The sequence below is a fragment of the Pholcus phalangioides genome, unplaced genomic scaffold, assembly GCF_987345545.1.
Source record: "Pholcus phalangioides strain wild (caught in Gottingen) unplaced genomic scaffold, Ppha-v1.0 ptg000042l_1, whole genome shotgun sequence".
NCBI lineage: Eukaryota > Metazoa > Arthropoda > Arachnida > Araneae > Pholcidae > Pholcus > Pholcus phalangioides.
In genome coordinates this window covers 38,224,524-38,249,942 of record NW_028301628.1, presented here as the reverse complement: position 1 = coordinate 38,249,942, position 25,419 = coordinate 38,224,524, and the positions used below count along the sequence as shown (strand labels likewise).

Here is a 25,419-nt window from a genome sequence, read left to right as displayed (position 1 = left end):
GTTATCTTTTAGGGAAACAATGCTTGGAGTTTATTCTAAGAGAGTAAGTCCATTTTGATACTGAAATTTCCAAAAATAAGTCAAATTCTCGAGCTAACGACCTCTGTTATAACGACACATCTGTTATAACGTCGGTGATTGGTGGTCCGGACTGATTCCCATAGAGAATAGTATTAATGAATCTTCGCTTATAACATCGATGAAAAGTGACTGCCTCTGATCATTTTTGTCGCAGGACGGTCATTTTCTGCACACGAGGGCTAATTAGACCGGGAAATGCAATTTGTTGCCGATTCCGAACGGCAGGTTTGCTTTTTATGCTCGTCGAGAGGTTGGTGTGCTAACCCATCGATGGGGGACTCCCTGCGGTAGCAATTTTTTTCTGCGGTCATGTCGCCGTTTCTGTTGTACCCCTGTGTCAGGAAAGTTTTCTGACAAGGACGAACCGGGTATCGAACTCGAGACACCTCTAACCATCCTTCGGTACTTTAGGCGAGTATCTTATCGACCTGGGCTACCGCACCCAACTGCCTCAGATATAACGGAAAATTTCGGTTTACGGAAACTTAGGCCCCCCTCCCAGACATTTCGCCCCCCCCCAGGTCTTTTCCCCCGGTACATTTCGTTCCGGATGGGGCTAGGTGAAGGGCAGTATGAATGCCCGAGTAAGCCTGCGATTGAGAGCCCAAGTGAGTAGAGGAGAGTTACCGACTGAGTGAGCGCCCATATGAAATGCTCACCTGCTCGTTCACTTCGTCACTCATTTATACGGTCATTGAAACTATCATTCACTCTCATGGTCGTTCTGTCACTCGCTCACTCATTGGTCACTCGAACAGTTTCACTTGATCACCCATACAGTCCCTAACCCACACTCGAACATTCATACGGTCACAGACTCATTTACTGATACGGTCACTAACCCACTCAGTCGTTTATGTGGTAATTCACTATTACGGTCACTCACCCACTCACTTATCCTTGGTGAAATATCGGGAACGAAACATCTGGGCGGCAAAACATCGGGGACGAAATCATTTGAGCGGCCCGTGATGTACTCCAAATCACTTAACCACGCGGCACGGTTCCAGAGCACTTAAGTGGCCCACAGAATATTTGCAGATCATTTAGATCATTCACGCGTCCCACGGCGCATCCCCAGATCACGCAAGTGTCCCCGCGGCACAGTTCCAGAGCACTCCCTGCCCCGGTACATTTACAGATCACTTAAGTGATCCGTGACACAGTTTCAGATCACTAAGCGACCCAACCCATGGCGCGGTTTTTATATCACCTCGCAGCGCATTTGAGAATAATTAACATTACAGAGTAACATGAGACGCTGTTCAGATCACTTAAGTGGCCCGCAGCACGTTTTCAAATCAGTAACTCAGCCCACTCTCTTCTGAAGGTTGAGCACCCCCTTGCTTTAGTAGTTATGTTTAACTTTCTTTAAGTCTAACTACTTTTCCGTATGTACGGCTTTCTGGGCTGATCTCCCCCCCCCCCCCCCATAGAGAATAACGTTAATAAACCTTGCTTATTACGTCGATGAAATTACCACGAACAATTACACATTTTTTGTCGTTTTCCGATGGGGGAAAAAAGGATTTTTCAGAAGTTTGACGCTCTGACATGCTACTAATTAACATGACCCGTATACGGGACATTTTTGTGTTTTTACATCCCGTAATTTTGCCTTTTCCGATTTTTTCCATTACAAAAATGTCCCGTTTTTTCCGATGTTTTGGGCGAAATTTACTCCCAATCGTTGATCTTTATCAGAATCAGAGATGAAGGTATTTTTTGCACAATTTACAAACTGTAAAAATGAATATGACTGTATAAATATCTCACTAATTTGGCATATTACTCCTCCATATTTTCTGGTTCTATATTTATCGCCAAGGGTAATTCGTTAGCCATATCTGGCGATTTCCTCTGACAGTCTGGTAATGTTTCTGGCGATATCTCGTATTTACGTAATACCATGATGTACCGTTTTCTCTCGATCAAATATGGTTACACCAGTCAGTCATAATGAAATAACGCCCCCTTGCACAGCATTTCATTGCATCTGACTACATATTTCGTCAAGAAATACAAAAAAAAGGTCTCGAAAACTGCAGTCTCGGCTATAACGACAAAATTTCGTGGAACCTTCGATGTCGTTATAACCGAGTTCAACTGTATTGTTTGTACTCCCACGCTGCATCATCATTACCGCTGCTTCCACGATCGTTATGACGATGATTCCGTCCACTGAGGTAGAGGATTCACGAGGTAGAGGACAATCGTTAGCCTCTCGAATCGATCGTTTTGTTGTTTTTTTGTTGCTCGTGGGGGCCCCTCGCGTGTTCCCAAGGCCCATTTCTGCTTCATTCCCCCCCCCCCTCGGGTTTCTGGAAGAGCTCAACGTCCTCTGGAATAAGCCACACATTGTGTGCCTCTTTTCTCGTTCTTTCTTTAACGAGGACTCGTGTCGTAGCGAGTCCACGTCGCTGGAAACCGCACCAAGCGTTTATTTTTATGGGTTTTCATTACTGGATTGCGGCTATCTCTGAAGGTAGTGGGCCGATTATAATGTCTAAGGGGGGGAAAAAGAGAGTCTAAATGGATCATTTGCGTGCGTGGTGGCTAAGTTCATTATAAGGAATAATCTTTTTCGTTGTTTTTTCCCCAAGGTCTTCGTAATGGGTCAGTGGTGGAGAGAGAGATGTTCGATTACAATCACGTGATATAGAATTATTGTTTTTTAATAATCTATAAATATTAATTATGATATTCACATAACATGTAATTATGATGGATTATCTAATAGTTTGTTATTGAAATAAATTATGGCTTTATTTTATTTTTTGGGTCGACGTTTCCGATGACATGGGTCAGGATGTCTTCATCGTAACTGATGAATAATTTATTGCGAGGATGCATTACGTGGTGGTAATGGCGGTAATGTTTTTGTTTAGGACGCAGGTGGAAGACTTATTTTAATGTTGTGAAGGGGAGGAAGAGAGTGCAAGGTGACGTTCCCCTAATTTCTTGGATCTTGAAGAAATTTCGGACAGGCGTTGACTGGTTAAGACGTGAATGTTCAAAAACCCCCACGACCCGCGAATACGAACCTAATTTTGGAAAAATGAACTAAGCTGCACGTTCACGGATCTATTGAGGGAGACATGCGGTGCAGTTCCAGATCGCGCAAGTGGTTCGCGTCACGTATTAACGGATCACTTGAGTGACTCGCGGCCCGATTCAAGAGCGTTTAAGCTGCTGCTGCTGCAGCGCATTCCCAGATCACTCAAAAGGCCCGCGGCACATTTAAGTGACCCACGGGATATTTACGGATCGCTTTGTTGACCTGCGACACATTCCAGAGTGATGTGGAGTGGCGAAGTTACACATCACTCAAGTTACCCGCGGCACATCTACAGCTCCATTCACATGTGCAGGACTGGGGTGTCGCTTTGGTGATAATTACCGGCGTGACAACTTTTTTTCCCCTCGTAGGGAAGAAAAAGGTGGGAGAGAAGCTCGTCAAAAAAGCCCATCTCTCTTGGGGTGGATTGGGGGTCGACAACGACCTTCTCTCCTGTAATCGTTTGCGCCGCGAAAACTACTTTAAGCTCCTTCGTCAGCAATCTTGAATCAATCACTTCCGTTCAACCCCCGTAACCAGTGACAACTTCCGGAAAGAAGAGGTGGGATTAAAACTAAACGTCATGTGAATGGTTTGTAGCGAAATTCCCCATTACCGGGAACTTCCCGGGATGTTTTATTGCACATGTGAACGGGACTTACAGGTTACTTAAATGACCGGTGGTGGCGACTCTGATAATATCACTTAAGTAAGCCGCGACACGTTATCAAACCATTCAAGTGACTTGAACTCCCTTAGGGGTCATTCAAGTATTACATCAGCATCGAGGGGAGAGGGGAGTTTCGGATTTGCTGACTTTTGATGATGTGAAGGTTGCTTACATCATCAACCATCTCTTTTTGAAGATATGAAATATTCTAAGCTGCTGACGAAATTTTGCTGACGGGGGGGGGGAGGGGTTAAAAATGGCTGAAAATCTGCTTACGTAATACTTGAATGGCCTCTTAAAGGTTGAGCACCCTTGTGTTGAGCCGTTGTTTATGAGAGTGCGGAATTACTCTCCTGGATAGTGTGTTTTGGATGGTGAATCGCGTTGAAAAGTGATACCAATGGCCGATAGCCAGGTGAAGAATGGATATCGTTGAATATTGGAAGCTCTATAGGGCATCCCGTTTGAATACGGGATGGGAACTAGAGAAAAATGAAAACCAATGATTTCGAACCTCGAAGGCCGATAAACTGGCTGGAAGAGATTTACTTGACAAGCCATTGTCGATGAGTGGAGGACTGTTTGCGGAGCCATTGTTATGGCCGGGGGATTGTTGGAGGAGCCATCGATGGTCACTACTTTACCGCACACCTACTCCGGTCACATCGCCGTGCGGCAATTTCCTACCGATGGAGTTGGGTGGGAAATGAAAGCACCATCTATCGGTGGTCGCCCCAGGCCCGGAGCCATTGGTGGCCGGAGGCGTGTTGGAGAAGCCGTTGTCAATGACCGTGGGGAGAACACTGTTGGAGGAGACATTGTTGATGATTCGAGGACATTGTTGGTGACTCGAGGACACTGTTGGAGGAGCCATTTTCAATGGCTGGGGGACTATTAGAGAAGCCGTTGTTGGCTGGGAGAACTGTTGGAGAAGCCGTAGTTGGTTAAGAGAACTGTTGGGAAGCCGTTGTTGGAGGAGTCGTCGTCGGTGGCTAAAGAACTGTTGCAGAAAATCATTGCGGCTAAAGGACTGATGCAGAAAGCCATTGTCGGTGGATGGAGGACTATTAGAGAAGGCGGCGTTGCCGGGGAGAACAGTTGAGGGTGGCTTTGTGTTGGATACCGGAATTGTTGAAAAAACCTTCGTTTGCTGGGGAACTGTTGGAGACGCTTTTGTTGGCTGAGAGCCCATTGTTGGAAGCTTTAGGACACTGTTGGAAGAGACGTTGTTGACCAGGAGAATCTTCGGAGAAACCGTTCTTGGCCGGAAGACTTGGAAAAACGCTTGTCTCGTAGTTCAGTAGTCCCTTGAGCCATTGTCAGTTCGAGAGTTTGAGAACTTTTTCGTGTGCTGGGATTGATCGCAGTACATTTTACAGACAACGCAACCCGGAGATCACTACTATTATTCGTTAGCTCATGGCACAGAACATTCTCTCCCAGGGCGCCCCCCCCCCATATGATTAGCGTTTCCGTCTGTGATATCCTATGGCGTAGGGTAGAAAAAAAAAAATCAATAAATTTTTTTTTTCAGTGACGTTTCTCTCTCCCATCATGCCACGAGGACCAGTGATCCATGTTCTTGGCGTTGTTCATTGCTGTTGTTTCTTTTCTTTTCTTGCCAACTGCCATTCGAAAACAACTTTCTTGTGGAAAGATTTCGGAAAAAAAAGTCCATCATCATTGTACTTAATGAATATTTTATGGGCTTTTTTCGGTGAGTACCCAGAACCGCCACCTCCATCGTCATCATCATGGTCTCGAACTTGATGACGGTAGTTGTCGGAGTTAATGAGGCGAACGTGCGAATTCGATGAGTCTGTCTGGTGTTGTTATACGGTTTGGAAAACGGTTCAGCGTTTGCCGAGATGTGAAAGAAAATCGCGTGTGTGTTTTATTCTCGTTGCCACCAGTGCTGTCAATATTTAATGGGGGGCGGGGACATCGATGCGTACACAGAAGCCAAAAAAAAGAAGTTTCGAATTTCTCTCGTCTCTGTATCGCGTCTTGTTTGTGTGGTACGTGGGTTTTTGGGAAATGTTGTGTGTGGTGAAGCGCTGACATTCATATCTGAATACTTTTCTGCGGATGTAGCATCCACCGCAGGGACTCATTGGTTGAACTTGTCGGCCGTGGATTCATTATCTATTATTCGCCAGAGCGTGAATGTCTTCTCCCATAGAAAGAAAGTATTTATATGAAAAATAACAAAGAACGTAATGACTTTCATATATGTTTTACTTTCGATATGACGGCCCTCCTAATACAACGCCCGTTTCCGACGGGACGGGGGTCGTTATGTGTCGACTATATATTCATCTCGCGTTTGTCAAACATGCAGTCGACGCTCGATATAACGACACCTTCGTCCCGTTGGAAGTGGACGTTATAGCGGGAGGGGCGTTGTATCGAAAGTAAACCATGTGGTATTCGTTCTATGAAAGCATTTGGGACTTATTCTAGCAGTTTTTATAATGGAATGGTCACTATAACGAGTGTTGACTGTAGTATTTTTTTTTTTTAACGAATTACATTTTGACTTGCAGTAACCCCCTCCCCCCCCCTCCCCCCCCCCCATCATTTTCCCTCGATTGAAAATTTCTCATCAGTTTTAGTGAATAGATAGTTGGTAACTTCGCTTACCTCAGACAAGTTTTTTGGCAGTAATTGACAACTTTATTTGCTTTTGACAATTTTTTCGGCTGTAATTGGCCAATTCACTTGCGTTCATAACTTTTCTTCGGTAATAACCCATATTTTTTATGAAAGAAATATGGTCAGCCTATTATAGATATTCATCTTATTATGTAGTGAGTAACAAAGTACATAAACACGTGACAAGGAGTTTTTCCCTTTATATAAAATACTGTTTGGCTGGACTTTGTGCATCTTGGACTTTGTGCAACGGTGCCTCGACGCACGTGACTGCAAGCTTGACCAGCATGCACGTGCAATCTTTTTGTGCAAGCATGCTTGAGCGTCTGTATAACAATTTTGCGCAAGCATCGTGATTGTATAAGCGGCTTGAGCGAATTAGATAACAGTACATGCTAGTTGAAGCTCAGCGTTTCACAAGCGTAACCATGCGGGTAACCGTACTTCAGTGAGCTCTGCTTGTAAGTGAGTAAATGAGTGAGCAGGTTAGTGAGCAAATTAATGAGCAATTGTGCAAGTGAGTGAATAAGCAAGTAGGGTGAGGAGCTGGATAAGTCTCTCTGAATAGGTCGCCCATCTGGTCACTCACACTTTCTTACCCACCCCACACACCAATTTTCTCAACTGCTGCCCACTGACTTGCTTATTCACTCAATCATGTCACTTACTCTTTCTCGCTCACTAGCTCATTCACTTGCTCATTTTCCTCATTCCCTCACTTATTCGTTTGGTCACTGACTTGCTTAATCGCTCTCGCATTCACTCGATTATTCATCCATTTGCTCACTCGTTCACTGCCTTGTTCAATTAACTGACCTTCATTTTCTCCGTAAATTGCTTCAGCTTAAAAACTGGCGCTTGTGCAAACATGCTTGTACCACGTGGAGGCGGTTAGTGAGCGAATTAATGAGCAATTGTGCAAGCAAGTGAGTGAATGAGCAAGTAGGGTGAGCAACTGGGTAAGTCTCTCTCACTAGGTCGCCCATCTGGTCTCTTACCCACTCTGTCAGTTCTGTTGCACAAAAAGATCGAACATGCATGCTTGTCAAGCTTGCAGTTACATCTGTGTGGGCACTTTTATGATGCAACCAAAGAAAATGTGATCTGCACACAATGCAACCAACATGCAGGACTGTAAAGGACCATTCTTGACAATAATTTTTGATACTTTCATCCAGGGCCGTATCCAGAAATTTCTTTCGGAGAGGAGACGACTAATATTTCGGGGTCGTGGTGAGGGCGCACTAATAGAAAAATCGACATGCCCATGCTATTACATTCCCAGTTAAACTCTGTTATCGCGACACCCCTCGGCTACAACGTCAAAAATTGTCTCGACTGATTCCCCGTAGAGAATAAAAATTAGCCTTGCTTATAACGTCGGTAAAATGCAGCTAACTCGTGTATAATGACACTTTCTCGACGCTTTTTTGAATACCTTGGATAATTTTTGTTGGGTAATTTTATGAGAAGCCGTTTTTATTCGTTAGATCATTCTTTGAGAAGCTTTCGCTAACCTATAGATCTATTTGGTTTTCGGAAATACCGTTATAGCGAAAATCTCGTTTTAACGAACACTTTTCTAATCCGTCTAGATAAGTTAACATAGGAACAGTGCCAAAAATCTGGAATTCCTTTATAACAAAATTTCGTTATAACGAAGTGATTTCTCCGGTTTCTTGGAGTTTGTTATAACGGGATTCGACTGTAATGAAACCGGTAGCGCAATAAAAGCATTTATAACAGGACTGTAAATGGGTTTATACGACCCATCTCTGAAGCCCATGCGACCCCAAAGGTTGAGCGTCCTGGGCTGGTAGGAAGTCGACACATTTCAGTCAAAATTAACGAACGAAACGGCAAACAAAAAAGTGAATAAACAAAATAGAATAATACGCATTGCATCGCAATTGAAACATGCAGGTAGAGGGTCTCTAGTTTCTGCTCTTTCATGGGGCCCCGTGATCCCACCAAGATTGTCCAGCTGCTTCCTTAAAGCATCTACGTATGTACCTACTTCTTTCTCGACCTCTCCCTCTTCGATAAAATTCTAAAGAAAATATACACATTGTGCGACAACAATGGAAATAATCGGGCCCCCACGTCTATTATTGCATGTGTCCTTGAACCAAAACGCGAATTCGGGGGGGGGGGGGGCTCGCATATTTTCAAGAAAGGTGTATGAGATATTCAAGCATCTCAAGCTAGGGTGCGCAGCATGCGAAAGTTGTTCCGTTAGAAAAGTATCAGTACACACAATACGACGAATATCTAGGCTGGCCATATTTCTTTCATAAAAAATATGGGATATTACCGGAGAGAAGTTATGAACGCAAGTGAAATTGGCCCTTTACAGCCGAGAAAATTGTCAAAAGCAAGTTGTCAATTACTGTCAAAAACTTGTCAGAGGTAAGTGAAGTTGCCAACACTATCTATTCACTAAAACTGCTGAGAAATTTTCAATAGAGGAAAATGATGGGTGGGTTACTGCAAGTCAAAATGCAATTCGTCAAAAAAAAAAAAAACTTACAACAGTCGGCACTCGTTATAGCGACCCCACGTTATAGTGACCATTCCGTTATAACGACCGCTGGAAAGTCCCGAATGTTTTCATAGAACGAATATCACATGGTTTACTTTCGCCTCCCGCTATAACGTCTATTTTCAACGAGACGAGGGGGTCGTTATATCGAGCGTCGACTGTATGTTAGACAAACTTGAGATGAATATATAGGCGACAAATAACGACCCCCGTCCAGTGCCGCCTTAACGCATGGGCCCACCCGTGCACCTCAAGAGAAGAGGGGCCTCGAAAAAACGAGAAGTAGTTGAATTTTTCGAGAATTGGCCAGGTAGGGTCACAGAAATATCACTTGGCCAGAGGGACCACGAAACTCTTAAGACGGCCCTGCTCCCGCCCCGTCGAAAACGGACGTTATATTGGGAGGGTCGTTATATCGAAAGTAAAACACATGATAGTCGTTCTATGAAAATATTCCGGACTTATCCTACCGGTCGTCGTAATTGAGTGGTCACTATAACATGATGTCGTTATAACGAGCGTCGACTGTATTATATATGATTATAATTAGTCATAACTATATATCATATAATAATTTATAAGTAATCGTAATTCTTACTCTCAAAAATTCAACTTTTCCTTGTTGAAAATAAGGGAAAAAAGGGACATTTCTTATGTAAACAGTTCGGACGGCCAAAATTACGTTAATATCCCGTAAAATACGGGACATATGGCCACTCCTCGCACGCAAGCTTCTGACCCTCGAGCGCAGGAAGTACCGCATGTATATTTGGCCCGCGGACCGAAATTTTCCTCCAAATCAAAAAACAACATTATCCCGATTAGAAATCCTAACATATTTTCCTAGGGGAAACCGCATATTTTACAATAAATTACCAAAAAATTACAAAAAAAATTCCTCAATAAATTACGAAAAGCGGGGTCAGATTACGATTATTTCAAAAACGGAAATGAGCGTTTATTTTAGGTTTTGTTTTTTTTTTTTGCTTTTTCCCGGAAAAACAATTCCTTAAATGCAAAAAAAAAAAAAAAACACCAACAAAAATGGAAATTTGGGATAATGACCGACCGATTTTCCTTCCTTTATTCACTGATACAAAGAAAATCGTTTCTTCCTCGAACAATTAACCAAAACCTCTTTTGTTGAGATTTCCACATTCCAACAAAAAAACTGAATAAAATTACATTATCGACGTTTCATTATTGTCGGGATCTTCAACAATCCAGAAAAAAATTGTCCGAAGATAACGGTTGTTGTTTCTTCTTTTGCTCGGATTGTGCAATTGATATTGCTATTGACGGTTTGCATCGTGGCAAGCACTGAATGGCTGGATATCTTTTTTACCCTTTCGTCCGTACTTTTATCTCTGTTTTTAGGAGTTTTTTTTTTTGCTGCCATCGTGTTCCGTAAAAAAATGCAACATCTGTCGGAAAAAAAAACACCTTAAGCTTTGCATGTAAAGAGAACAGATTCGATTAACTATTGCTTTCATAACTTGTCTATTGTTTTACTCAATGCTCTGTTTAATCGGTTCGTTTTCTTTCTTTCGAGTGTGTGTGTGTGTTCGCCGATTATATCGGTACCAGGGAGGAGGTTATTGTTCGTGTTTTGTGTGTTAGGTAAATAGAGCTCGAGAGAAGTCGAATACAGTGGAACCTCGATGAGTCGTCACCTCATGTCGTTGAAAAACCGTGAACGGCTTAAGCGGAGGGACTGACTGACTGACTTAATGCGAAGTGTCATCAGTTTCAATGTGAAAATCGTATCAGTTTAAAGTAATATAACATTTGTTGAAATATGAATTGAAGTTATACAACACTAATAAAACTTATAGATTGCGAAAGAAAAGGGCGCGGTAGCCCAGGTCGATAAGATGCTCGCCGAAAGTACCAAAGGATGTTTATAGAGGTGTCGCGAGTTCGATACCCGGTTCGTCCTTGACACGGGGGTACAACAAAAACGGCGACTTGACCGCAGCAAAAAATTGCTACCGCAGGGAGTCCCCCCCCCCCCCATTAAGGGGTTAGCGCACCATCCTCTCGATGAGTATAAAAAAACAAGCCTGCCGTTCGGAATCGGTAATAAAATGTGGGTCCCGGTCTAATTAGCCCTCGTGTGCAGAAAATGAGCGTGGTGCGACAAAAATGATCAATGAGCAAAAGAAAAAATTTGAATTGTTTTATCTTTTTAGAGAGCTCTTATTACTTAACTTATTGTGTTAAATTAATACGGGTATACTTTGATTTATACTAGTAATTTTTTAATTCGGACTAATACAAATACAACGCCACAACAGACAAAATGCCCAACGAGGTGGCTGATAAAAAGATGCCCATAAAAATATGGATGTCACATATTTCAAAAATACAGCAACCCAATTAAAAATGCAATTAACACAAATTATAAACAATATATACACGTGATAAAATATTATACAACGCCCATAAAGAATACTTATGGTTGTCTTATTCTAAGAATGGATAGCTTCTCGATTTACCCCAACGTGTTTATCGTATTTCTTTTTAAACGTGTCAATTGTGTTACAATTTACTACCTCCGGGGGTAAGCTATTCCATATCTTAACAACCCTATTAGAGAAAAATTCCCCGCGACACCATAGCCTTGCATTGTCCCTCACCAATCGATACTGGTGTCCCCTTGTAAAAGCAGTCGATTTGCGGTGTACTAAAAGTTCATGGCCCATCCTATCCATCCCATTGAAAATTTTGAACACTTCGATCATATCTCCTCGACACCTGCGTTCATCCAATGTAAACATATTCAAAAAATAAAGTCTCTCTTCATAACTCAAGCCCTGTGTGCCAATAAGGACACGCGTAGCTCTTCTCTGCACCCCTTCAACCAAGTCTATGTCCCTCTCAGAGCAACCATTATAGAATAGTTAGCATTTCTTCACAACAAAACTACTGCACATTAATTTTACATATACATGAAATTTAATTTTTGTGTTTTAATTCTTTATCAGTAGTTCAAGATACAAGGTAATCTTTCACATGATAACTACATGGTGATCTCGAACACAGGGCCCACTTTGAGGGGCTTGTGGAGGGCCCGGGGGTAGGGAAAAGCACATTAGAATACCTTAACTATGGAAAAAATATCTGATTTTTCAACAAAGATAATTTGTTTAAATTATAAGTCATAAATTAGTGGGACACTTTCGGAAATCAGGTCAAGCTCGAACAGTCCCCTAACGTTTCAAAAACTTCGGTCGGCAAATAAACTTCCCCATTGAACTGTTCCGTTTGGGTATTATAGGATTTTATGCTGACTTTTTTAAGCATATGGCAATGCTGTTAACAAGCTCTGTTTTTATATAATGGGAGCCATAAAAATAGTCTCTGTTCCTTTTTCTCAAACCTTTTCATAGTGACGAGTTAACCGGAATTAGCGATGAGTAAACGAGGGTTTAATAACATTGTTGTCTATGAAAGCTGATGACGACTTATTAGGGTGACGACTTGACGAGGTTTTACTGTATTTCGAAATCCCTGCTGAACGGTTACTCCCAGACACGGTGACGGACACCATTTTCGTCATTCGTTCCATTGGACTAAACGCCCCCCCCCCCACGTACGGCCGGCAATGGTTGCGATTTCATTTGAAATTATGCCCACTAGATGGCAGCACAAGTTCTGATATTTTATTCAGTTTTTAGCTGTCCTTGGATAAAATTTTGGTAATTGTGATGTCAGTTTTAGAACCTGAAAGCACGTGTTGCTGGTTTCGCTCGTATACATTGCACATGAACTATACGCTGTTTAATATGGCCAACTCTAGTAATCGTCGCTCAGTATAACCAAGAGAAAAAATTGTCATAGAATAGTGATTTATGACGGAAGATTATGCTCCCATTTATAACTGTGAGAATAGAAAAATCATACCACTGTAATATCCGATATCGTCAAGAAATCATAGTGTAAGCCATCTCAGTATGTATATTTTTACAAAATTCCCCCCCCCCCCCCCACCCAGAAAATACCATCAGTCTAAGGCGGCTGTTCTCAACCATTTCGGACTTGCGGAGCCCTTTTTAGTATATTATTTATATGGCCTCTTTAGGCCTCGTTTGTTTGTTTATCAAATTTATTGATTTATTTTATTATTCTCGAATGGCCGCGGAGCCCCTGGGAAGTGCAAACCGGTTGAGAACCGCTGGTCTAAGGGGTTTTATCCCCTAAGAACCCAAAAACATCGCGTTCCCAGATTATTTCCCGTGGTCAATAACATCGTCCATGGTTTTCCTGTAGATCTTAACATCTAGTAGAGACTTCCCTCGTACTTGGCATATAAAAATTGGAAGTTGGAAAAGTGTCATAGAAGCCAAAACAACTTATCGAATTCATATTTTCTTAATTGATTTCAACTGATTTCGTTTATACTGACTCTCCGAGCTTTTTTACTAGCAAAAATACCCGGCGCTTCCCGGGTTTTCTTCAATTACTGGGAGGATTGAAAAAGTGACAAACCATTATAAAGGAATAAAGTGTTACAATGGCAGCATTAAAGATGTGACAAGCCATTATAAAGGAATAAAGTGTTACAATGGCAGCATTAAAGATGTGACAAACCATTATAAAGGAATAAAGTGTTACAATGGCAGCATTAAAGATGCGACAAACCATTATAAAGGAATAAAGTGTTACAATGACAGCATTAAAGATGTGACAAACCATTATACAGGAATAAAGTGTTACAATGGCAGCATTAAAGATGTGACAAACCATTGTGTAAAGGTATATATATACATGCCTGAAACACGTTGCTAGGAGAACCACGGTAACCAAAGTAAACACTCCGAAAGTGACTGTTGGGGCTCAGGAATCATTGTTGCCCGACGTTTCTTCACCCATTTCGGGCATTTGCCCGGCTCTGACGAACTTTTAAAGTAGCGTACGGTTCAATCCCGGTCCTGTTTGGTATAAATAATTTGGTATAAGATTGATACACTCCTCTTACACCCCCCCCCCCCCCAACTATCACACACAAACAATTTCTAATTCAATTTTTCGTACGGATCAGCATCGAACACGGATGTCTTATGGGAAGTCAATAGACTCGGTGCTACCGCCCTGAGAAAATGCATCTACCCTCAATCACAGTGAGTCAATCATAGTCGAATCGATCTCCGGAGAGCCAAATCTAATTGATTATCGAACATCGGGCACGAAACCATTGCAGTTCCAAAAACAAAAAACATTGGTTAATCCTCTTAAACATCGTTGTTGTCAAGCTCGATCGGAACTGGATTCCACCACGTTCCGGATCCGCAGCGATGTTTTATGCAGTACGTACGGGGAGATCCCGCGGTAGTAATAAAAAGCGAATGACCCCGTTTTTTCGTTCGTAAAAATATTTCATCCACGTTCTTTCCCCACGTTGAAGTTTTTATCATTCGGTGTCGTTTTTCCGAATTATATGGTCATGCATATTTCCCCCATATCCATATATAAATACGTAAGTGAGCGATATTTCCTTCACTTATGACATGGAATAAATTTTCTAAGAATAATACTTTTGTGAGAATTTCCATGTTGCCAAACCCCCCCCCCCCCACTCCCCGGGGGCAGAATGCCAAATTATGTATTTAGCTTTTTTTAATATTATGAGTTATCAGAAGAGCCAGGGGATAATATTCAAGTGCATATGCAATTGCATATTTTATCACTTTTTCTTTTTTAGCGTTACTGAATATAAATGCGTAAGATCACCGAAATTTTTTAGAAGTGCGTATTTTTAGCATTTTCGGCATTTTTTGTTTTCTCTATTAATCGCATTGTACATGTTATTTTTTTCGAATTTCAATTAAATTTCTTTAATTTTTTCAAGAAAATATTTCACTATGTTGAGTTAGGCTTATTGCTCCTTTTACGGCATATTTTTAGGCATTTCGAAATGCGTATTTTTTGCATTTCCAAATGTATGATTTCTTCATGTTTTTTGCATATGTTTTTCAGCTTTACTGCTTGTTTTTCTTTTTCCCATAGGGTATATTTCCGTGATTTTAATATGCTTTTTTTGCATTTTTAAATGTAATTTTTTCCTCTCTTTTTTTTTTTTTTTGCGCATCTTTTTTCTTTTTATAGAAAATTCAGCATTTTTTAAATGCATACATTTTTTTGCATTTTACTTGTATTTTTCAATATTCCCATGGGGTATATTGAAGGATTTTAAACCTTTTGGTAATATTTTATGCATTTTTCAGTATTTTTCAAAGGATATTGGACTAGTGATAGTCAAGCTTTCACGCATTTCCAGTGATAGGCGAGCTTTTATGCATGTCCAGGGACCGGCAAGAATCCTACGCATGTCTTCAAGGATATAGGGGGTGCACGAATGCGACTACTAATTTGCGTAAAAGGCTTGCTTTATCCTTGGATTCCCAGGAGGGACACGCACGCATTTGCAGGACGGAACTTCCTTATTGAACGTTTGAGAAGAGAAATACTCTCAATGCGCTAAAGACTTCATTACATCTAGACCGATCACGAGTCTGAGAAATCGATTCCAAAAAGCGTATCAATCGAAACCGAAACTAATCGACAAGCATTTCTTCTCGACGACCAACAACAAGGAAGCGCGCAAAATAATTCAAGACACAAGGTGCGCGCTGGTAGGTAGTCGTTTTCTGTAATCGGCCATCTTGTCATTCACAATCGCTTTCATCCATCCATACTTTTATCGTTGCTAATGTCGTAAAAAAAAATTGCAATAAGGAGTTTTCAACCTACATGACCATCCACCTCGAACGGCCATTTTCACAGTCTGGTTGCAATTATGCTGAATGCTCCGCTGGTACAAAAAACATTTTTGTTCAAAACAGAAATAAGAGGGGAAAAAAAACAAATATTTTTTCCTAATTGAGGTATTTCTTGTGCGTGAATTCAAGATAAAAACTGTGACTGTGTTCGTGTCTGAGACCGAGCACTCGGTCTCATTAACGAGTCATCACCTTGACCGCAATGTCTTCAGTAAGTCATCTGTGTACGCACGCAATTATACCGCTTATTTTTCGATGAAACGTGGAATTTAGCTGCCGCCGCCGCCGTAATGACAGTTACGATATAATTCTTTAATAATACGATGATTATCGTACTTCCTGTCCCGTGAATGATTTCTATATTAAGCTTTTTTTTTTGATGGAAAACTCGTGCATTTTTCTTCAGCTTCGAGTCGCTGTTTTTATTTTTTCGGGGTTCATGCCCTGGGGTTCGCTGGTGCGGATCGGAACCCGGAAACACTACCGATGCGTTGTTCCTATGGATTTCAATGGATGCAGGTTATTCCCTTGGAAATGACTCTTCTGAAGGATTATTATCATCAAGGATGTTTCTCGAGCTGGACATGGAACATGCCGTGCCGCCCCCCCCCCGCATTACTTACTCCGTGATCATTTGACCTGAAGAGTTTTGACCTAAGAGAGCGCAACATTTCTGATGGTCTGAATTGGGTGGCAGGGTTCCTGTTGGGTTTTTTTTGTTGTTGTAGCAAAGCTTTTCTGATCAAGTAAAAAAAATATACATATTGTAGATGAATAATTACGAATTCACATGAATTGGCGCACTGTTCGTGACATTAGCCGAGTTCGTGTATTTTTATTTGAGGTAGTGGTTCTCGTTGAGGGCAGCGCAATGGCTTTTTGTAGATATTTGTAAAGATTTCCGGGGCGGGGTCCGTCAGCTTGCTTGAGGGGAAACAAGTCATTATTTTTATTTTCTGGGTATTATTTTATAATGAGGTCTGTGACCCATCTTACTGGCACCAAAGGCTACACCGACCTCTTCCCCGTGATAATTATTCCGGCGTGATTTGACGCAGAGGCCCGCTACCAATGCGTATTAAAGATTATTAACACGCTTTGCCCGCTGCAAAGATCGACAGCGGGTACCCTCTGGAGAAGAGATTCCCCTGCTTTGATACATCCTGCTTTGGAAGAAATTGTCCCGCATTTTGTTCCAGAGTTATTTTACCGTTCTTTTTTGCTGGACAACTTGATCCACATTACATGGTCTGTACACTTTTAATAGTGACCCATCATTTGCATGGCTCCCGCAACCTATGGAGGGCACATGAACCTAGCGGGGCTCTAGGCCCCCTCTATAATGCATTTATAGCATGAAAAAAGAGAATCATCCCGGGCCCTGTCAGAGGGCCGTAACTAGATACTTCGTCAACTGGGGCAACCATGCGTCTTGGTGCCCGCCTCCCTAGTTGTGGCAATGTAATGTAGAGGTTTAAATTTAATGTTGAAATTTGCCCCTTCCCCCTAGTTGTTGCCAAGCTTGTCAGCACTACCCTTGTGGGCATCACCAAAATGCACATTTGTCCCCTTGTGCCAGAGTACACTCTTGTTTCTGGTACGTATTATGGTCCCAGGCTTTGTCTGTTCCCTTATGTTTCTTTAACATCTTGCATTGCCAAAGTATAGCTCAAAAGTGTTATGTCATGTGAGCTTCTACTATGGGGTCATTCAAGTATTACGTCAGCATCGAGGGGGGTTTCGGATTTGCTGACTTTTGATGGGGGGGGGGAAGGGTTTGAAGGTTGCTTACGTCATCAACCAACCTCTTTGAAGATATGAAATATTCTAAGCTGCTGACGAAATTTTGCTGACAAGGGGTGGGAGGAGAAGGGGTAAAAAATGGCTAAAAATCTGCTTACGTAATACTTGAATGGCCCTTATTAGAAATTTTCAAAAATTTCGGTGTCTAACTAAAGCCTAATCTGCCGCCCCTTACAGCCTGTTTCCCGGGTGCACCGTCGCTTAAGCCGCCTCTGCGAAGCAACAAGAACTGAGATCCAGGAAAATATCCTCTCGAATCTCGGGATTAGGGGAACCCCCCCCCCCTCCCCCCCAGAGGAAACGTTAATCCCTATTCGCATGGCCCGGGGGGAAAAAGTGTTCGGACAGCAACTTAAAAGCCCCAAAGAGACGTATTTTTGTATGACACGCCGTCCCTTATTCCACTTCCGGGAGGCAACGCCTGTTGCAGTATCCTTGCTATTTAATGGCATCATGTCCTCTTCAATGCGAATGTAGTATTATCATCATCATACACGCCCCGAAGAGCACACACTGACGTACGCACATATGCTACTTTGTTCTCTTTTGATGCGATGGACGTTGGTGGATGGGTCAGTGATTTTCCATGACTGTTCGCTTGTTTGCCCTCGTCTAAATGATCGGGCCACACACACACACACTCTCTCTACCTCCCCTTGTCTTGTACATCCTGTGTGTGTGTAGGGGCGGGTGTTTGTGCGTACGAAGATTTCTATAGAAATTCGGAAGAAAATTTGTTTCATTTCTACAATTGGATTTACCGTAACTTGATTCTGGCTGTGAAAGGAAAATCGTCGTAATTAAAGCGGGCGGATGAGGTTTCGGCACCGCCCATTAATCGCTTTTATCAAAGGGGAATGTCTTGGGTGAAGGAGCCCCGAGTTATCGCCAGCCTATGTACTAATATGTAATTAATCGTATATGAGGTTCAGATAAAAATCTAAGAGCTAAATATCCTGGGAGCATCTTGTACGGGCGACGTCATTGGTTTGGAAATATGCCGCGGGCCACCGAAGAAATTGCCCGTAGATGGTTGTAGACCCGAGTTGTGTGAAAAGGAAGGGCCACTCAAGCGATGTGGAACTGCACCGCTGGTCGCTGAAGTGCTATGCTGTGGGTAACTTAGGTGATCAGTGAATGGGCCGCTTGAATGATCTGGAACTGTGTCGCGGATCACTTAAGTGATCTGGGAATGCGAATGTTGACGCGAGATCACACTTCAGTTGTCTATAAATATGCCGCGGGTTCCTTAAGTGATTTGGGAATGTGCATCGGGCTGTTGTCTGTGAATATGTCGTGGGTTCCCCCCCCCCCTGGAGTGATGCGCAAAAGCACCGCAGGTCATTTAATTGATCTGGGACTGTGCCGCGAATCACATGAGTGATTTGCGAATGCGTCGCTTTATTTTTACGAAGTTAGTTTTGACGTCACGGGCCACATCAGATGACTCCGATGACCACATATGGGTTGAGCGTGCATGTCTAAGGAAAAGGGACTTTTTCCCTCTAAGAAAATAGACCGTTCAGAGTAGTGGCCTTCCAATAGAGGCGCATGGAAACACATGTTTCTGTACAGGCCTATTGTATGGAAGTACCGAGTGGTTATAATTAAAAACTTGATGTTTGGAGTCCAATTACTGAAAAATTTCCATCGCAGTAATTCTAATGAAACAAAATTCGGTGGACATGCATTTCACACCTTCGGAATTAGATTGCCACAAAAAAGTTCAAAAAATGCCCACCAGGCAGAAACTGGGACTCGTGAAAATAATCCTTCAGTGGTAGGACAACCAAGCTTGGATCATGCCAGGCACAATAAAAGCAGTGTCCGTAAACTGATACTACTCGGACCCAGTGTTATCTGAAAATATAATTTTGAGGAGTAATTTCACACCCTTTCCAAAATTTTCAGGGGTATTTTTTTTGTTATCAGTGGGAAATAACTCCGTAAAAAAAATAGATATGCCTAAAGTTTGAAGGAGTATTTTCACTCCTCAACAAAATTTGGAGGAGTGAAACTGAATTTTGATGCGTATTGTCGGACACTGCTCAGACCTGCGTAGTACCCGTTCTGGTGGACGCATTCTATTAAAACTTGGTATATATCCGCTACATGGAGGAAGGGGGGAAAAAAGGGAAATGCAATTTAAAAAAAACGCCAATTTTTCACCTGGTAGACAAAAATTGAACTATTTTTTTAACTGCATGAATGCTTCTCAGACATGAGTTTGTAATACAAAGTACAAAGGGAGCTATGTTTTACAAATTTTTCTTTCAGTGTGGGGTTTTCCTTCGCCTGAGGGGGGGTGTAAATTACCCGGATTATGCTCCCCTCCTAACGCTCGTAACTTCGTAAGGGAACTTTAATTATAAACACCTTGTGTATATTAATATTGTGCGTCTATGTATATATTTGTTATACATTTATTTTTCTATTGTTTCAATGCATTTTGTACTACTATACAGGGTGTAATTAAACTGACGGTCAGAACTGCAAGGGGTGATAAAACTCTCTAAAACAAACGACTTTCACCATACAATGTGGGGTTGAAAAGCAAGCTGCGAGAGGGCGTTTTCTCTGGGGTGGATGAAACGTCGCCTTTCGCATAACCCAGAGGTTTTCAACCATTTTCTAGTCTCCAGCGCTGCTTGTACCCATCATCGAAAGAACAGCACCCTTATGGCAAGTTTGACATGCGAATGCATGAAATGAGGAGGATTTCAATCCTTGAATGCAATTAGTACAACGTGTTTAATTGGAATCAAGTGCGCGCAAGCACGAAGTCGGACACGAGCATCGAGCACTCTGGGTGCTTCAGGGAGCACCGGGTTGAAGATGCCTAGCAGAACCAGTCATTCGAGATGCAGCAATATTCGAATGCGGAGAAGGGCGATATTCATCTTATTTACGGGGCTGTGTGCAAACGGCAATATCATAGAAGCGGTAAGACTTTACCAGGATTGATTTCCAAACAGGGCGGTACGCCGCTTGCGCAGGCAACTCTTGGAGACGGGCTCGTTGCTCGCCCAAAGACATGACACAGGTCGAGCAAGAAGCGTGAGAATGGTAAATCAGATAGAGGCAATCCTTGATGCAGTGGACGACCATCCTGAACGCAGCACACCTCGTGACCAAGGTGTCGACCGACGGTATGGCGTGAGTGGCGTAAAGGAAGGCAGCATCCCTACTACCTCCAACGGGTCCATATCACGGATTTCCCCACAACGTGCAACATTTGCACCCTGATTCCTGCAGCAGGACTGAGATACTGCAGTCACAGTTTGCAGCATCTGTCCTGTTTACGGACGAGGATACGTTAACTTGCAGCTGGTGGTCGCTCATTTGAGCATTTGTTGCAAAGTTTTCGATGATAAAGATTCTTTGTCCTTTATTATTCGTCTTTACCGCGTTCTGCATTTTAACCACGCAGGCGTCCTGTCACGGATCGTCGCTTGCTTTCCAACCCCACACTGTATGGTGAACAAGGCCGTCTTAAGAGCATGATGGGCCCCCGGGCCAAGTGGTTTTTCTGAGGCCCTACCTGGTAAATTCTAGATAATTTCAACCGGATGTCACTTTTGTGAGGCCTCTCTTCTCTTTAGGCCCCCGGGTGGGCCCATGCGTTAAGACGGCACTGATGGTGGAAAGCTGTTTGTTTTGGCGAATTCTATCACCCCTTACAATTTAGTTACTAGTTTAGTTACAGTCGGACCATCAAGTTTAGTTACGCCCTGTATATGTATTGAATGTGCAATTACAAAGAAAACCGGAGCCAATCCAGATTTGTTTTATGGTTAGATTCGGCACCGAATTACATAGGAATTGGCTGTTTTTTATTCAGGACGAAGAAAAATTTTCAAAATTTGTTTCTCGGTGTTATCGAAGGTTTAATCCTGACCTTGTTCTCTTGTCTCCTTAGGAACCGAGGAAGCACAATGCCATGGAGAGCTTGCTGCCAACGAAAATTCTCCGCAACAGCGCTAGCAGCCAAGCGAGGCCGAACGTGCGCCCGAAGAGCTGCGAGTACTCCGAGCTCTGCAATCAGATCTACAACGCCGCTTTCGGCAAACTAGTCCCCGCACCGAGACCCGAAGAGCTCGACAGCGACTGGGACGAACTGATCGGCCACCCGGTGTGCATCAGCGGCGTCAAGCAGGGCATACTGCGCTACTATGGCAGAACCAAGTTCGCCGACGGTCTGTGGTGCGGCGTCGAGCTCGACGAACCCGTCGGTAAGAACGACGGGATGGTGAATGGCATAAGGTACTTCTACTGCAAGCCGAACCGCGGAATATTCGCTCCGGTGACCAAAGTCTCTCTGCTACCTCTGACCAGTTCAAAAAGGCACAGCGTCATTGGCGGCAATTGCGGCGGAGACCAGAACTTCTATCGAAAACAGGAGGAGGGCGGCAGCAGCAGCAACCACCCTACTCCTAAAGAGGTTCTGGATCACCATTACGTAAATCCCGGTGGCGATTCGGCTTTCCAGGGCAAGAACTGCAATCGGTTCTGTTCTGAATGTTCCGAGAAGTGTCACTGCGACAGGAAACCCCAAGTGGAGCAGCAGCAGGTCGTCGACGAGTGTCGAGGTTGTTTCAAGTCGAAGTTCGCTCCGAAGGGTGTAGATAGCAATATAATACTGCCCATTAACCCGAACAACCCTGGAGCCGATGCGTTCAACCCGGATAAGCACAAACGTATTCAGCACAGTCAGATATCCAGGTTGACTGGATCGGCGGCAGTGACGGACCGCAAGCAGGCGGTGCTCACGGACTATATGAGCTTCCCGAGGAAAGTCATGTCCGATTATTCACTGAACGAGCGCGAGAACAAAGCGTCTCTGACTGCCAGCCGTTCGTACCCGTACGCCACTGGAAAGGGTCTGAAGGGCCTGGAGGCCGAGTCGTACTTTCACGCCCTGAAAGGGACGGTGTCTCTGAAACACGACGGTGGTGCGACGGTGGCTCATGCGTTCGGCCTGAGGTCTAAGCAGGAGATATCGAAGGGTTACAACCCGTCTTTGGAGTTCTTGGACAGCAACAACGCCCAGGACGACGACGATCAACTTTCTTTGGATTACGACGAGAGCTTAGGGATACTGACACCGAGCGAGATGAAGGATTTCACGCTCTGCGCCGATCTGCCGACGTCGTACTCGGACACCAGAGCGTTGGACTTCCCGAGCTCGGAATCGTTCGACGACGTCAACGACCTTCCTGAAGACGAACAAGTCCACGAGCCAGCGATGATGATGCAGCAGTACGTCCCCTCCTCGTCGTCGTCATCGTCGGGCTTCATCAGATCGGCGGCTGAGCCCTGCTCCATGCAGAACCAGCAGCAGAACAGCTACATGATGCTGCACGAGATTCAGCAGCAGCAGCAACAAGTGTCCGCAACCCAAAGCCACGTCGTCACCAACACTGACAGGTTTTTCTCGAGCATCTCCTCCGGTAAAGTGCGCGAAGTCCACCTGACTTCGACCGATTACGCCGGATACTGTGCGAGGCCTACGGATTTCGTGACCAGTTCCCCAGAGGATGCTGCTGGTATCCAAGTCGTCACGGGAAATTGCGATTGCCGCGATCAGATTCCTGTAGCGCCACCTTACGTCGTCGACGACGACGACTATCAACCAGAGCACATCAGGAACTTCAATAATTGTTTCTCGCGAGAAGTTGCTGCGGAAAAGCAACATCTGCCGTCAGTGTTTCAGAAACCGAAGGAATACGTCGAGATGATGGCCGTGATGATGGCCGGTGACAACAAGGACGTGAACAGCCATCAAATGAAATCGCCGACCGAGGAGACTTCGGGCAAGCCCTTCTACGACACCGAGAGTAGCAGAGACTCGCTTCTACCCGACCATGATCCAGCTGTGGCCGTCAAAGAAAAACTGACCGTGTCCTGGGAAGACTGCATAGCGGAATGCACGGAGGACATGTACAATAAGGTGGAGCGGCCCGAGTCCGTGTACACGGTCGGTAGCAACGACACCGGTTACCAGGAAGACGGCGAGTTCGACACCGGAATGACGACATCGATGGAGTCGTCGGAGGACTACAAGAGGTTCTCGATGGCCAGCCGCGACAGCTGCCTCCCGCCGGAGGACCTCGAGATCGACAAGGTCGCCGAGAGCACTAGCACTTCCGGGTATTCCACTGGCCTCAGCGATTCCTGCTGCAACGACCGGAGGGAAGACGGTTGCCGGAACATGATGGACGACTCGTTCCAGGACGTCCCAGACGCATGCAACTCTGACGACGCCCAGGACGTCGCTTTCGACGGGCTCAACAGTGAGATCTCCGAGAAAGTCGACGGTTTCTTCGACATGGACAGCTGCAAGGACAACGAATCCACTTCCGAGTTCCACATCACCGAATCTAGCACGGTGCTCGGACTGGACAGTACCTCGGATACCCTCTGCGAGACGGTCATCGTCGGCGGGGACGAAGGAGGTAGTCCACTTGATACTAAAGCTGACACTGCGGCGAAACAACAGCAAGGAAACAGTGGCAAAGCCAACGTCGGAGCTCCAGGCCAAGTACCAAGCAAGACCGCCAATCCTCCAACCACCGCACAGAAACCGAATCCTTTGCCGGCCAAGAAGAGTCCCGAAAAGAAGTCGACCAAAGCCGAAAAGGTGAACTCGACGGCCAACAGCAAGAAGAGCGCCACGGTGTCGACGACCACTGCCAAGGATAGCAAACCGGAACCGAAGTCGCCAAAGAGGAACGTGATGTCTAAGCTCAAGGCCGTGATCGGAGGCGGCTCTTCGAAGCAATCATCTGCCAAGACCAGCAAATCGGACAGCAACAACGAACAAACTGCGGCGGGCCCGAAGAAGCCCGCGGTAGCCAAGAAGAGCAGGTGGGAAGCAGTGACCTCCAAGATAGCCGCGAGCTTGGCCGAAGAGAAAACCAAACCGAAGGCCAAGAAGGACGTCAAGAGCCGAGTGGACACTAACCTGAGCAGCGCCAAGCTCTGTAGGTCACCGAAGCTGGACTCGTCCAGCGCATCTGACCACAAGGCCGACATCTCAATCGGGTCTTCGGGGTCGTCCAAGTCCGGGAAGACTGACAGGTACCGGTGAGTATTAGACGTAGAAAATACATGCTCGACCCATGGCCCTCGAGCCGCCTGATGCGGCTCAAACCTGATTTTGTGAAAATGAACTAAGAAGCGACGCGTTTCCAGATTACTTAAACTCGCAGCATATTCACAGATCACTTGAATGACCCGCGTAAGGGACCAGCAGGACATTTACCGTTCACTCAAGTGACCCGCGGTGCAGTTTCACATACACCTGGCAGCACATTCGCAGATCACTTAAGTGATTCGTGGTACATTTTCAGGTTGACGTTCCGGATCACTTTAGTGGCCCACGACACGTTTTCAAGCCAACCCTTTGAAGTAGATCGTTAAAGCGGAGCGTTGGCTCGAATTGCCAATTATATGAGGACCAATCAATTATACGTACATGTTCTTCACCGTTGGGGGGTTCCTCGGAATTCTCGCAGAGACCCAGAACCCCCCGCTGGTTCCTCCTCAGAGCCACCATCACCACAACCCGTGATGACGTTCGACGGTGGTATTGCACGTATCATCAATTACCGTTCGCATCTTCCCAACTGGTTTCCGCAACAGTTTTTTTTTTTCCTCCATAGGGATTCACGACTGGTGTAAAATCTCCGTTGGTATTATAGTATATGCCGACCGACATCGTCTACGCCACAGGTGCGATCTTTAACCGGTTATTATTCGGAGAAATGGTTACGTACCAGTATAGCTCGAATATATCCAAGATATGGGGAACGCTATGGCCGATTAT

The 25,419-nt window shown here is 44.3% G+C and overlaps 1 protein-coding gene across 4 annotated transcripts in view; it reads left to right on the top strand.

Moving 5' to 3' along the window:
* LOC149065001 (uncharacterized) overlaps window positions 1-25,419 on the top strand; it is a 145,776-nt gene that overhangs the window by 33,571 nt on the left and 86,786 nt on the right. For 2 of the 4 annotated variants that reach the window (XM_089254925.1, XM_089254928.1), the window contains exon 2: window positions 21,511-24,671. In XM_089254925.1, the coding sequence (XP_089111051.1) occupies window positions 21,511-24,671 (3,161 nt within the window). Of the gene's footprint in view, window positions 1-21,510; window positions 24,678-25,419 lie in introns of all 4 variants that reach the window. The other 2 variants (XM_089254924.1, XM_089254926.1) reach the window with 1 other exon arrangement.